The sequence below is a fragment of the Balaenoptera acutorostrata genome, chromosome 14 (assembly GCF_949987535.1).
Source record: "Balaenoptera acutorostrata chromosome 14, mBalAcu1.1, whole genome shotgun sequence".
Classification (NCBI taxonomy): domain Eukaryota; kingdom Metazoa; phylum Chordata; class Mammalia; order Artiodactyla; family Balaenopteridae; genus Balaenoptera; species Balaenoptera acutorostrata.
In genome coordinates, this window is record NC_080077.1 from 49,562,193 (window position 1) to 49,576,073 (window position 13,881).

At 35.4% G+C, this 13,881-nt stretch overlaps 1 protein-coding gene across 3 annotated transcripts in view; it reads left to right on the forward strand.

Moving 5' to 3' along the window:
* The window catches only part of REV3L (REV3 like, DNA directed polymerase zeta catalytic subunit), a 188,900-nt gene that overhangs the window by 64,142 nt on the left and 110,877 nt on the right, over positions 1-13,881 (forward strand). For all 3 annotated transcript variants that reach the window (XM_057527858.1, XM_057527859.1, XM_057527860.1), the window contains exons 3-5: positions 3,708-3,782; positions 7,479-7,639; positions 12,849-12,948. In XM_057527858.1, coding sequence (XP_057383841.1) covers positions 3,708-3,782; positions 7,479-7,639; positions 12,849-12,948 — 336 coding nt within the window. The remainder of the gene's footprint in view (positions 1-3,707; positions 3,783-7,478; positions 7,640-12,848; positions 12,949-13,881) is intronic.

The following is a 13,881-nucleotide window of genomic DNA, read 5'->3' on the forward strand; positions in this document are numbered from 1 at the left end:
TCCATCTTAAATCTGTCTACTTCTTCCACCTTAATCCAAGTTTTCTCCTGGACCACCACAGTATCCTTTTAATTGAATTTCCTTCTTCTGTTCTTATCTCACTCCAGAGCTGCAGAAGTACCTGTCTTGTAATGTAAATTGGACCCTTTTAAAATCATTTAAAATCCTTGAGTGGCTTCATACTGTTTATAGAATAAAATTTAAGCTTCTAACCACAGCCTATGTGATCTGACCCCTGCCTGCCTCTGTAACTTTGCTCACTGTGTTCCATCCAGAAACACTGGTCTTCTTTCAGTTCCTCTGATGTGCTGAGCTCTTTCCCACCTTTGTACATGCAGTTTCCTTTCCTTGAGTGCTCTACCCCTCTCCAGTCCTTCAAATCCTTCACCTCTCCAGAGAAGTTTTCTCTGACTTCCCTCCTTAAAATAGGTTGTTAATATTATTATTCTGTATCTTAGCCCATTCTTTGTTTCCTTTAGTACTTTACTATAGTTTGCAGTTATTTTAATTTTTTGTTTATTAGTTCTTATGTGTTTCTCCCACTAGCATGTAAGTTCCATGAGAAAAAAGACCATGTTTGTCTGTCCATCATTATATCCCTTGCACCTTGTATGGTGTTGGGCACTTAGTAGACAAGGCTCAATAATTATTTGTTTGAATAAATGAATGAGGTAAAAGTTCACACCCATCCTATGATAGCAACAGTTAGGTTAAAGATAATTATCAGCTTTATATTCTAATTTTTTTATGTTTAATGATTCCTCAGAACTTTCCTATATATATTCTCATTTCAAAGTTGAATCTCCAAACAGCCTAGTGGAATGAATAATGAGTCACCAGTCTTTCTATATTTTTGGTGGGCATTTGTTAAAAGCATAGCCATACTTTTAAGTTAGTTGAGTTACAAATCTGGAGACCTGGAAGCAAAAGATGAGCTGTTCAGTCTAATTTATGGCTGCCATTCTCTTTTTTTCTCCCATTCTCATGTTTTCTATGTTTTTTTCTTATATAGGTCCCCTTTTCCCTTACCATGCATTGTAACTTCTATGATTCCTTTACTCCTTCAGTATTGCCTACTTCTTTAAGTAGGCAAGTTCCATCTAGCTATCAAATTAAAACTTGAACAAATTTAATTCCAGTCTTCCTAGACTGTATACTATACTGAAGCTGGGTTAAGAGAGAGGACCATGATCTTAGGCTCATTTCAGGGGTTCCTTGTCACTTAGCTATCATGATTCTAGAAAATATTCTATGAAAAGATTCTTAATCCATCTAAATTAATTAAATGAGGTTTTTTTTTTCACTATCTGTGCTCATTTTTATTCTCATTGTTATATTAAAAAACTAACTCCAATTATGAGATATAATTTTTTAAATATAAAAATATCTACTCTTGAACTCTGCTCCATTCTACTTTCTTTCTCCCAGAGAGTCTCCCTGTGGAGAAATTCTTTTGGCAAAATCAACTAAAGTCAACAGCAGAAAGTAAGGATTGCAGGTTAAATTATACAGAGACTTTCTTGGCCAGAAGAAGCAGAAAACTGAATTTATAGAATTTCCAGGCTATATTTTGGGGCAATAGATACAAAAGCAGAATCCTAGATTTACAAAGAATTGTAGGGATTTGATAGTCTTGTATTCAGTTTTTGAAATTTATAAGATTCTAATTGTAAAAACCTAAAGATTTTTAGCAAAAACAAAGCAAAGATAATGTGGACCACACCAGTGCAGATTTAATTCTCTTTTTTTTACATTTATCTGGCTAAAGGTATAACTTCTGTCTTTAGACAGAGAGCTATATTTATGTATATGAAAAATACCAAAGCAGGAGGAATAAAGAATTGAATTTTGCTGGTGAGAGAGAATGAGATCAGTCATATAATGTGTGTTTCACCCCTTCCTTCATGGCAACAAAAATGGGGTGAACAGCATCAAACTAGACAGGAAAGGGTAAGTGTTATTTTAAAACTAGAAAAAAAAAGGGTAAAGGGTAGGGGATAGGGAGTGATGGTCAGAGTAGGCCTTTCTGAGGAGGTGAGTTTAAGCAGAGACCTGAATGAAGACTGAAAGTAAGCCATACAAAGGTTCAGGGCAGAACTTTCTAGGCAGAGGAAATGGCAAATTACTTGAGAGTGGATCAAGTTAGAAGGGGCTGAAATGTTTAGAATGGCTGGAGGAAAAAGGAAGCGTGGGTGTGAGATAAGATTGGAGTGAGTGGTAAGGATGAGACAAAGAACATTTTAGACCTTTTTATTTATTTATTTATTTTTGGCTGTGTTGGGTCTTCGTTTCTGTGCGAGGGCTTTCTCTAGTTGTGGCAAGCGGGGGCCACTCTTCATCGCGGTGCGCGGGCCTCTCACTATCGCGGCCTCTCTTGTTGCGGAGCACAGGCTCCAGACGCGCAGGCTCAGTAGTTGTGGCTCATGAGCCTAGTTGCTCCGCGGCATGTGGGATCTTCCCAGACCAGGGCTCGAACCCGTGTCCCTTGCATTAGCAGGCAGATTCTCAACCACTGCGCCACCAGGGAAGCCCTCCCCCCCCCCTTTTTTTTTTAATAGAAATTGCTTTACAGCAACCATACAGATGGTTCTGACCTAAAGGCTTGAAATAGCTTATATTAAAAAAAAGTTGTTTAAATATACCTCAAATAATGACTCTGTTGCCAACTTACTCCTGTATTTAAGGTCTACTACACTGTCAGACATGACAGAGAGAAATGGTGTCCTAATGAGGGTAAGTTCTATCTAGTGCCCATCATAAGGGGAAAATATTTTTTTAATGAAAAGAAATTGAGTTTATCCACCTAAAGATTTAACCAGCCACTATTTACAGACAAACTCTAGGCAAATACTTTTTATTTTGTCTATAAATTCAGACCTATTTATATATTGTTTCTAATTACATCATCTTTGAAAATGGTAGTCTGTATATCAGAGTTTCAGATCCTCCTGAAATGATATAACATGATAGCCCAACTTATTCCTTCTTGCATTGAGGACTTGTTTCTCTCCCTATCACATAGATTTTTGCTTCTCCCTTTCCCCCCTCTAGCTGATACCCTGAGAAGAACCGAGCCTCAACATAAATAGGGTCCTTAGTAAAGCCGTCGTCTTTTCAATCTCTTAAGTTCCTGTCTACATAGTTTTCACAGGTTTCCTTTGATTTGAGTGTGTGTTTTATACACACATACGCATATGTACATATGTATAACAGGTAAATTGTCTCTGCTTAGTGAACTTGTAAAATTAATAGCAGAGACAAATAAGGAAAGTGATACAAATTCTGTCAATTAAAGGACTTTGTTGATGAACAGCTTTAGTTTTTGACAGAAAAAGTGGGAAATGGGAAAAGGTATCAGAAAGGTCTCTGTTCTTCTCATACATGGTCTGAGTAAAGAGTCACTTTTTAATAGAGCCATGCTGATTGAAATTAAGTTATAAATAGTTTGCTGCTCCTTTTTGTCCGTAGTTTTTTTTTAAGTGGTATTTTTAAACTTTTTTAAAAGAAGTAACAAGAGTTTATCATGTCATATGTTAACCTTGTGGTAGGTTTAATTGAAAAGTCTTGGAGGTTCTTTTGTGGGGGGGGTTGGTAATATTCAATGTAAGTAAGACTGAATTAAGCCAGCTGAGTCCATTTAGGGCAATAAGTTGCATTATTTCATCTCTGATGAAAATAAATTGAAATATCTTTTTCTTTTATTTCAGGCCTTTTTATGGTTATCATGAGAAGGAAAGACACTTTATGAAGATCTATCTTTACAACCCTGCAATGGTGAAAAGGTACAAAGATAAATGAAATAAAAAATGAATAACTATCACTTAAGTATTTTAATAATAAAAAGAAAAATCTAGAAGAAAGGCCTGTATAGTTTGTAGCGTTATTAAAGAAAGAGACCATAATATGTACATACATGTGTAAAGAGAGAGAGTCATGGCTTGGACTCTAGGAAGGCTATTTTAAGGGTAAGGGACCTTGTTTTACACCCAACTGCTTCTTTTCTGTTTTAGATTTAGAGAGTTTGTAGAAGTATATAAAGAGAGATGGTTGGCTGCCTTGTATAATAATCCTACTGCCCTGCTAGCCAGACCAAATGTTCAATACCAAGAGAAATTCATTCTTCAGTTTCAAAGCAAGGAGAAATATGTGAGAGTGAGGCCAGAGTGGGAGAGCTTTCTACTGTGAACTTAACCACTTTTCAGTACTTAAAAGATTTTTCTGATGAGATAGGTGATGTTATTAACATTTTTTTCCATATTGTTTAATGAAATGTATCACCATTTAGAAGATTTATATAACTTAGTGGATCTATATTTTCCAAACGACCAGTGCATGACGTTAGAAAATTATGCATGGGTAAAAATACTCCAAGTGTTAGGTAGACCAATAGATTTTAATATAACAGAGTACAAAAAGTTCATTGATATGGTTTCAAATTCCACATTATTGCTGACCTTTAAGAAACTACCACTCCATTGCATTTCCGTGTAGTAGAAACAAAGATCAACGTTTACCTGAAAAGACTATTCAGTTACTCTTCCTTTTTCCAATTATTTATCTGTGTAAGGCTGGATTTTCTTCATATGCTTCAACCAAACAATATATCAGAACAGACTGGGCTGAAGCAGATGTGCGAATCCAACTGTCTTCTATTAAAACAGAGGTTTGCAAAGATGTAAAACAATTCCTCTTTTCACTAAATTGTTTTTGTTTTGGAAAACATAGGATTTTGTAATATATAAAACACTGTTATTTATGTTAACATATAATGGGTTTATTGTTGTTATTTTAAAATTAGTAAATAAGTTTCTTAAAATTTTCTGTTTTAACTTGATTTGGTAAGTGTCAATGGATATAAGCCACATAAACAAAAGCTCTTTGACGCTGTCAATAATTTTTAAGAATGAAAAGGGGTCCTGGGGCCAAAAGTTTGAGAACCATAAAAATAAAGCTCTCTTAATTTTCTGTCACAGATTCTTAAAATCTGTTCACAGCCATTCTGTCCTTCTCACTGCCTATTACAGTGGAAGAGATTTACCCCCTTACCTCTAAAGCTCATATTCCACCCTCTTTGACCTTTTCTTCCATCTATCAGTTATCCCCATCTCCCTTTCCACACCATTTAAATATTAATAAGACTCTGTTAATTTTACACATACACACATTCATACTCAAAGACATTCATACTTACAGCTATTCTCCCAGAAGATTTTTTTTTTTTTTTTTTGGCCTGTGTTGGGTCTTTGTTGCTGCGCATGGGCTTTCCTCTAGTTGTAGCGAGCGGGGGCTACTCTTCCTTGCAGTGCACGGGCTTCTCATTGTGGTGGCTTCTCTTGTTGCAGAGCACGAACTCTAGGTGCGCAGGCTTCAGTAGTTGTGGCGTGCAGGCTCAGTAGTTTTGGCACATGGGCTTAGTTGCTCCGCAGCATGTGGGATCTTCCCGGACCAGGGATCGAACCCGTGTCCCCTGCATTGGCAGACGGATTCTCAACCACTGCGCCACCAGGGAAGTCCCTTCCCGGAAGACTTTATCTATATTTTGTGTGTTCAGTATCTTACCTCCCATTCACTCTTTAACTTACTCCAATATAGGCTCTACTTCAACCATTTCACTCAAATTGCCTTCATTAGTGACCTCAGTGTTGTTAAACCCAATTAACACCTCTTTGTCCTTACCTTTTGACTGCTTGTCAGTGCTTAGGTACCTTAAAATAAAGCTGCTTTGATGTAAACCTTTTCTGGTTTTCCTCATACCTTTCTGGTCATTCATATTTACAACATTTTTGTCGATTCCTCTTTTAACATTGTGGTTGTTTCTTGGACTTTTGTCTTAGGCATTGATTTTTTTCTCTCTATATGTGCCCTTCACTTTACAGTCTTATATACTCCCATTTTTTTAAATGTTTATGCATTTGGCTTCCAAATGTATATCAGTAGCTTGAATTTTCCTCCAGAGCTCCTGACCAGTATATCAAACCATCTACTGGATAAATAGAATAGCACTATAGTTAAGAGTGAGGGGTCAAGTCAGAGAAAATTTGGGTTGAATTTTAGCTCTTCCACTTTTTATTTGTGTGATTTTGGACAACATTTTGATCTAAGACCCAGTTTCTCTGTTTATAAAATGGAGATAGTAGTACCATAGGTAGTAAGAATTACTTGAGATTAAGCATTTAGAGCACCTAACACAGTGTCCAGTACATAGTGCCCCAAAATATGTTTGCTTCCTCTACTCTGTTAATAAAATTATCCTTATCCTCATCTTTATTATCATTTATTTCTAATATTTTTATAGAAATCTCCCTGAATGCTCCAGTATACCTAAACTCCAGTATGTCTAAAACTGAGTTTGTCTTTATTTCCTCTCCAAATAAAATCCCCAAACAAACCTGTTTTCTTCCAGTAATGTAGCACCACCAACTAGCTGCTTAACCAAGATATCTAGGCATTATCCTCAACTCATATTGTCTCACCCTCCATATCTAGTTAGTCATCAAGGCCTGACCATTTTATTTCTTATATGTCTCCTGAATCAACACATTTCCATGATCCTTGTTAAAGCCACCATCATCTTAGTTTTTCCACAGTAATCTCTCACTCTCTGTCTCTAGTGTTCTGCATTCTCTAGCTAACCTGGTCATTTCATTTTCCTGCTCTTCACTTCACAGGCAAATTCCACCACCTTTTCAGATGTCTTTAATAGGCTCTGCATGATATGACTTCTCATTACCTCTCTACCCTCCCCCCACCACCACCATAGCCTCTGTCTCTAAGCCTCACTCAGTGGTTTCAGTTCTTGAATAAACCACATTTTCTTGTGACCCTTTACATGTGCAATTTTATTTGCATGAAATACTCTTCTCCTCTCTGAGAAAAAGTATTTCCAGTTCATTGTTTAGTCTCCTGCTTTAGAGACTTCTCTTCAAGAAGGCTTTGCAGAAGCTACAGTCTGGTTAATATCCCTTCTAGATGTTTCATATACTTCCCCTGCATAGCACTTGCACTATTTATAATTGCCTATTGTTTGTATTCCCCATCATGAAGGAAAAATAACTCAGAGAATAAAAATATCAAAAGTGGTAACATCTCTGTGTGGTTGATTGAGTCATATGTCCTTTTTTAGAATTTTTGTATAATCTTTTCAGTTTTTTTTCTGAACTTTTTTAAAAAGCTCATATTTAAAAAATCCTTTTGACATTTTAGGTTTTTCAGTATAGTTAGCATTAAATTAGTTTTAGAAGTCAAAATATTCTTCATTCAAGGCATTTTTTGTCATTTTCTTTCAGAGCATGCAGCTTACTTTAAAACTTGATTTTAAACTTTCAATTTCCAACAAAATACAAATTTCCAGTATAATTGAAATCAAAATTTTGTGTGCTAGTATAATGTGTTTTATTCTCTATATTTGTATAATCACCATTTCACTTAACATTTTAGGAGACATAATTTTATGATATAACTTTTTTTTTCTAATTTAGGATATGTGAACTTTTGCAAAGTGGAGCCATAATGAATAAATTTTATCAGCCTCATGAAGCGCATATTCCCTACCTCCTACAGCTCTTCATTGACTACAATCTGTATGGAATGAATTTAATAAATCTGGCTGCTGTCAAGTTCCGAAAAGCAAGGAGGAAAAGTAAGGTTAATTTTGCAAGTTCAAATTAAAGCTTTGAACAAGTATTATATAATTTATGATTTATAAAATAATATATATTTAGAAGATAAATGCTGAGTGGATAAAGAATAAAAAGAAATATGCAAAAATGTCTTAGAGTGTATCAGGAAAAGAATCTCAAAATAAATTTTTTTGGTAATAGCTTTATTGAGATATAATTCACACGCCTTACAATTCACTCATTTAAAATGGACACCTCTGTGGTTTTTAATATATTCACAGAGCTGTGCATCCATCACCACAGTCAAATTTAGAACATTTTCAACACCTCTAAAGGAAATCCTGTAGTCTTTATCAATCACCCCCAATCCTCCCATGCCTCCACCCCTTAGCAACCATGAATCTTCTTTCTGTCTCTCTGTTAGCCCATTCTGCACATCTCATATAAATGGAATCATATGTTTGTTTGTTTTCACTTAGCCTAATGTTTTCATGGTTCATCCATGTTGTGGCATGTATCAGTATTTCATTCCTTTTTATGGCCAGGTAATATTCTGCTATGAATATGCTACATCGTTTATTGAGTCATCAATTGACGGATGTTTGGGTTTCCTCCTTTTGGCTCTTATGAACAGTGCTGCTGTGAACATTCATGTACAAGTATTCGTGTAGCCGTATGTTTTCATTTCTCTTGGGCATATACCTAGGAATAGAATTTCTGGTTAAAATGCTGTAACATCTTTTGCATTTTATCGTTGGATTCCTTCTCCTCTACTTAAAGCAAAGTGAAACCAACATTTTTCCTCCAACCCTGCTGTCCTTTCTGTTATAATTATTTTCTTCTCTTTCACTGACAAACTTTTAAAACCAAAAGTTAGCTTTTTTTTTCTCTTGTTGTTTACCAGCTATTCTCTTTTGGTTTAACTCCTTGGGTTTCTTTTACCATACCCAAACTGTGCTCTGAAAAGTAACCAGGGAGGACTTTTTCCCCCTGAATGGTGGGTTAGGTTATTGGGATCCACCCTCCTACTAAAACCAATTTAAGAACTAGGTAAGATTTTTTTTTTTAATCTTAATCTATCGCAGAGACTTTAAACAATAAAGAAGTACTGGCCGAAAGAGGAGATAGAGTGCTGAAAACAGCCTTTGCCCTGAGGGGTTTGCTAATCCTGGCTGCCTCCATTGAGACAGCCTTACTAGGTGAGGGAGCCAGAAACAACAACTCAGGGCCTGCTGGACAGGTTGGAACCCTCCAGAGTAAGGTAGGGTTTCAAAGAGATAGACCCAAACTAGGAAGTGGCACAACTTTGAGGCATTTCAGCCCAGTTTGAATCTCCTGGGACTAAAAGAGATTCCCAAATCTAGAACTTCATCTTAGGTGGTGGAATCATTGGGTATCCATATGCCAGAAAATAAAAATAAGAGACCAGACAGATACTTCATACCTTGTATAAAAATTAACTCAAAATGGATCATAGACTTAAATGTAAAATATAAATCTATCAGACTTCTAGAAGAAAACAATGAGAAAATCTCCTGACAAGTTGATTTCGTCAAAGTTAAAAACTTTTTCTCTGTAAAAAATAATATTAAGAGAATAAAAAGATAAGTCACAGACTGGGAGAGAATATTTTCAAATTAAATATCTGATAAAGTACTTATATCTTGAATATATAAAGAATTCCTAAAACTCGATAATAGGAAAGCAAACAACCCCATTAAAAATGGTCAAAAGACCTGAACAGACACGTCAACAAAGAAGAAGATATAAGGATGGCAAACAGGAATAGATGATTCTCAACAGTATATATCATTAGGGAAATGCATTTTATTTTATTTATTTATTTTTAAAGAGCTCCTGACTTATTTATTTATTTATTTATTTATTTGACTGTGTTGGGTCTTCGTTTCTGTGCGAGGGCTTTCTCTAGTTGCGGCGAGCAGGGACCACTCTTCATTGCGGTGCGCGGGCTTTTCACTGTCGCGGCCTCTCTTGTTGCGGGGCACAGGCTGCAGACGCGCAGGCTCAGTAGTTGTGGCTCACGGGCCTAGTTGCTCCGCGGCATGTGGGATCTTCCCAGACCAGGGCTCGAACCCGTGTCCCCTGCATTGGCAGGCAGATTCTCAACCACTGCGCCACCAGGGAAGCCCGGGAAATGCATTTTAAAACCACAAAGAGCAACCATTACACGCCTATTAGAATGGTTAAAATCCAAAAAAAACTAGGCATAAACAAATGCTGGTAAGGATGGGAACAGCATCAACTCTCATTCATTGCTTGTGGGAAGGCAAAATGGTGTAGTCACTTTGGAAGACAGTTTGGCAGTTTCTTGTAATGTTAAATATGGACTTACCATATGACCCAGCAGTTACACTCCTGTATGTTTACCAAGTGATTTAAAACTCATGTCCACCTAAAAACCTGTATGCAAATGTATATAGCAACTTTATTTCATAATTGCTAAAAATCTAAAGTAACCAAGATGTCCACTCAATGGGGCAATGGATAAACTGTTAATATACCAATACAGTGGAATGTTATTTATCAGTAAAACACATCAAGCTCTTGATTCATACAACATCGATGAATCTTTAATGCATTTTACTAAGTGAAAGAAGCCAGACCCAAAGGACTACAAGTTGTTTGATTTTATTCATACAACATTCTGGTAAAGGCAAAACTGTAGAAATGTAAAACATATTAATGGTTGCCAGGAGTTGGAGAAGAGGAGAATGTTGACTACAAAGCCAATATATAGGGGAAATTTTAGGATGAAGGAATTATTCTGTATGTTACTGGCATGGTGGTATGATTCTGTGCATTCTTGAAACCCATGAAATTGTACCTTAACCAAGTATTGGTGGTTAACATCTCCAGTGATGGCATGTGGATATCGTGTCCCCTCTCATATGATATGATGAGGCTGCTTCACATCTGTGGTATTCTTCATGGAAACCCATAATAACAATCTAATCACGAGGAAAACATCAACGAACCCAGATTGGAGGACGTCCTGTAGGTGAACTGACCAGTACTCATGACTGTCAAGGTCATGAAAAACAAGGAAAGACTGAGAAATAGACCAGAGGAGACTAGGGAGACATGATAACTAACTACAATGTGGTACCCTACATTGGATCCTGAAACAGAAAATGGAGAGTAGTGGATAAACTGCTGAAATTCAAATAAAGTGTATAGTGTAGCTAATACGAAGGTATCTGTGTCAGTTTTTTTGTTTTGACAGATGTGCTATAATGTAAAATGTTAACAATGGGAGGGGTGTGGTAAGCAGATTCAGAAACTGTACCATCCTTGTAACTTTCCTGTATTTAAAATTATTCCAAAATAAAAAGGTTATTGGGGGAAAAAAGAATAACAGTTTGGTTATCAGTGTCAAATATAGCTGGGAGTTCAAGAAGAATTGACGAATGGAAAAGGTTCTAGAGAATGTACGGGAGGTATTTATAGGAAAAGGAGGTCAGTTTTACAAAAGTTTGTTTCCAGTAGGTGAAAAAGCATGAGAAAAGTTTGAATTAGCAAATATATGTAAGCCATTTATTTTAGTTATAAAAGTTAGATGAGTATTGGAAGGGATTTTTTTTCAAAATATGGAAAATTTTTACAATCTGAAGGCAGAAATAAATGAAATTTCGTTGGGGGAAATTAAAAGCAGGGAAATTTCAAGTATGGTGAAATAAAATGTTTATTTTAGGTTTTTGTTTTGTAAAAAAAAAATAGATAAAAGATTATAATGAAATCATGAAAAGAATAGGTGAATTTTTTTTGTATTTTGTCACGTAATATCAGACTCATAATTAAATGGACAGTAAACTTCTTATTGTAAATATGTTACATATATATGCACAACTTAACATTTTAATCTTGTAAGACAAGTTAATTTAGCACATAATGTAGTCTTTTGCAAGTAAATTCAAAAGTGAAAAATATTTAGAAATTTTAATATTACATATGCATATACCATTTTGTCTTATTATTCAGTTATATACTCAGTTGACAAATGAAACGGAGATGTTGCTAATTACTGTTGTTAAGGTGAAGTATATAGAAGTAATTAAATAGAGTAAATATCTTTAGCATCACAGAGGGATTTTTTTACAGTTCTCCATAGTGGCTTTATATTACATTTTTAACATCCAGAGTTGAAAAGAATTATATATGTATTTATAAAAGAAAATAATACATAAAGTAGAGGTAAAGTGTGAATTCTTATACTGTGATAGATAACTTTGAATTAGTAAACTTGTATAGATTTTTCACTCATATAAATTTCTTAGAAGATAATATTTGTGTTTTAATTTACAACTTGAAAAGTAATTTCATATAAATGCCCTAGCCACATAACAGCAAAGCCTTCAAAAACTTCTGAAGGTATATAGAATCAGTTACATGGTTTGTTATGTGTTTTGTTAAAATAGCAAAGATGGTAAGTCTAATTAATTACATAATTTTGTGATCAAGCTAACCAAATAAGAAAAAGTATCAAATTTAGTTGGAGAGGATTGCAAATTTAATATCTTTCTTAATGTTAGGATTCCTTCTTTGCCACTCACTCAAGCTTGCTTTATCTGAAAATTTAAATTCCCCGTAAGAGATCACAAAAAAATTGCTAAAATTTAGAGACTACTTCCAAAGCATGGCCCCAGGACTCAGTTTCTGCAGTTGGGATAACTAAGCAAATGCATAGTTCCCTCCAACTGCTCGTCAAATTGTATTTGCATTTGCCCCAGGTTTCCACTCACTGTTACTGCCATTACTTTCGAAATGCATTGTGTATTTTCTTTTTATTCAGGGATTAGCATTAAAGTATGTTTTGAATTTTATCTGGAATCTGATTTCCACTAGAATTTTAGTTGAGGCTCATATAGAATACCCTAGGAATGTAAAGTCTACAAAAATTCTTAGTTCTTTATTTTTAAAATGAGATTTGAAGCATACCTATCACAATAGCGCATTTAAATGTATCATACTTTTATTCTAGTATGAAAGTATTGTGGCCATTTCTCTTTCATATCCATATATTGCAAATACTTTTCCCCATCTCGGTTTGGAATCGTTACTCTCCGCTGTGCATATGCATTCCGGTATGTTTATGAATTTTTAGGATACAATTTTAGGAACTGGTCATATGGGTTGTATACTAATATACTTAAAGGGTAATTATATGTAAGTTAAAAGTGGAACTTACCCCTTTTACCTTTTTATTCCTAGGTGATCCATTACGTGCGAGTGGATCTTGCAAGAATCAGCTACCAGGAAGAAATTCTCTTACTGGTACTTTATTTCGGTGGGAAGAAGACGAAATACCAAGGTTAGTTTATGTTGTAAAGGAAAGGAAAAGTTATTTACATATATCCTACTCTATTCAGAAATCAGTGGTTAGCATAATTTAATTTTAACCTTTATTATAATTGCTTTTTATCTATAAGTTTATCAAAAAAGCAAATCTCAACATTAGTGTATTACATGGATCATAGATTTTAAGAACAGACTGTGAAAATAGCATGAAAATATACCTAGTTATTACCTAATTAATAAAAGAAATCTGGATGTGTTTATACTTCTCTCCAACATCCATCTTCTTTGTACATTCTAAATTGACATCCTATAACTTGTCAAGTAAAAATCGCATAATAAAATAACAATTTAAAACCTAAATGGCAGGACTTCCCTGGTGGCGTAGTGGTTAAGAATCCATCTGCCAGTGCAGGGGACACGGGTTCGATCCGTGGTCTGGGAAGATCCCACATGCCGCGTAGCAACTAAGCCCCTGTGCCACAACTACTGAGCCTGTGCTCTAGAGCCCGTGAGCCACGACTTCTGAGCCCACGTACCTAGAGCCTGTGCTCTGCAAGAAGAGAAGACACCGCAGTGAGAAGCCCACACACCGCAGTGAAGAGTAGCCTCCGCTCGCTGCAAATAGAGAAAGCCCACGCATAGCAAAAGAGACCCAACACAGCCAAAAAAAAACCCTAAGTGGCGAATATTTTTAATAAAAATAACCCCTAATTATTTCCAAATATTAAATATTTGTGGGGAAAAAAGTGGGTTGACATAGTGTATATGAATAATACAACTTATAATTTCTTTTGACTTTTATTATTTATTAGACTTTCTTAGAGACGGTAACATATTCCAAATGTTTAGATTTCCCTACCATAAAGCAGATATATAATCAGTACCTATCTAAATTATCAGTAATAGCTTAATCTACATAGAACTCATAGGATTTCTGTTTTATGCC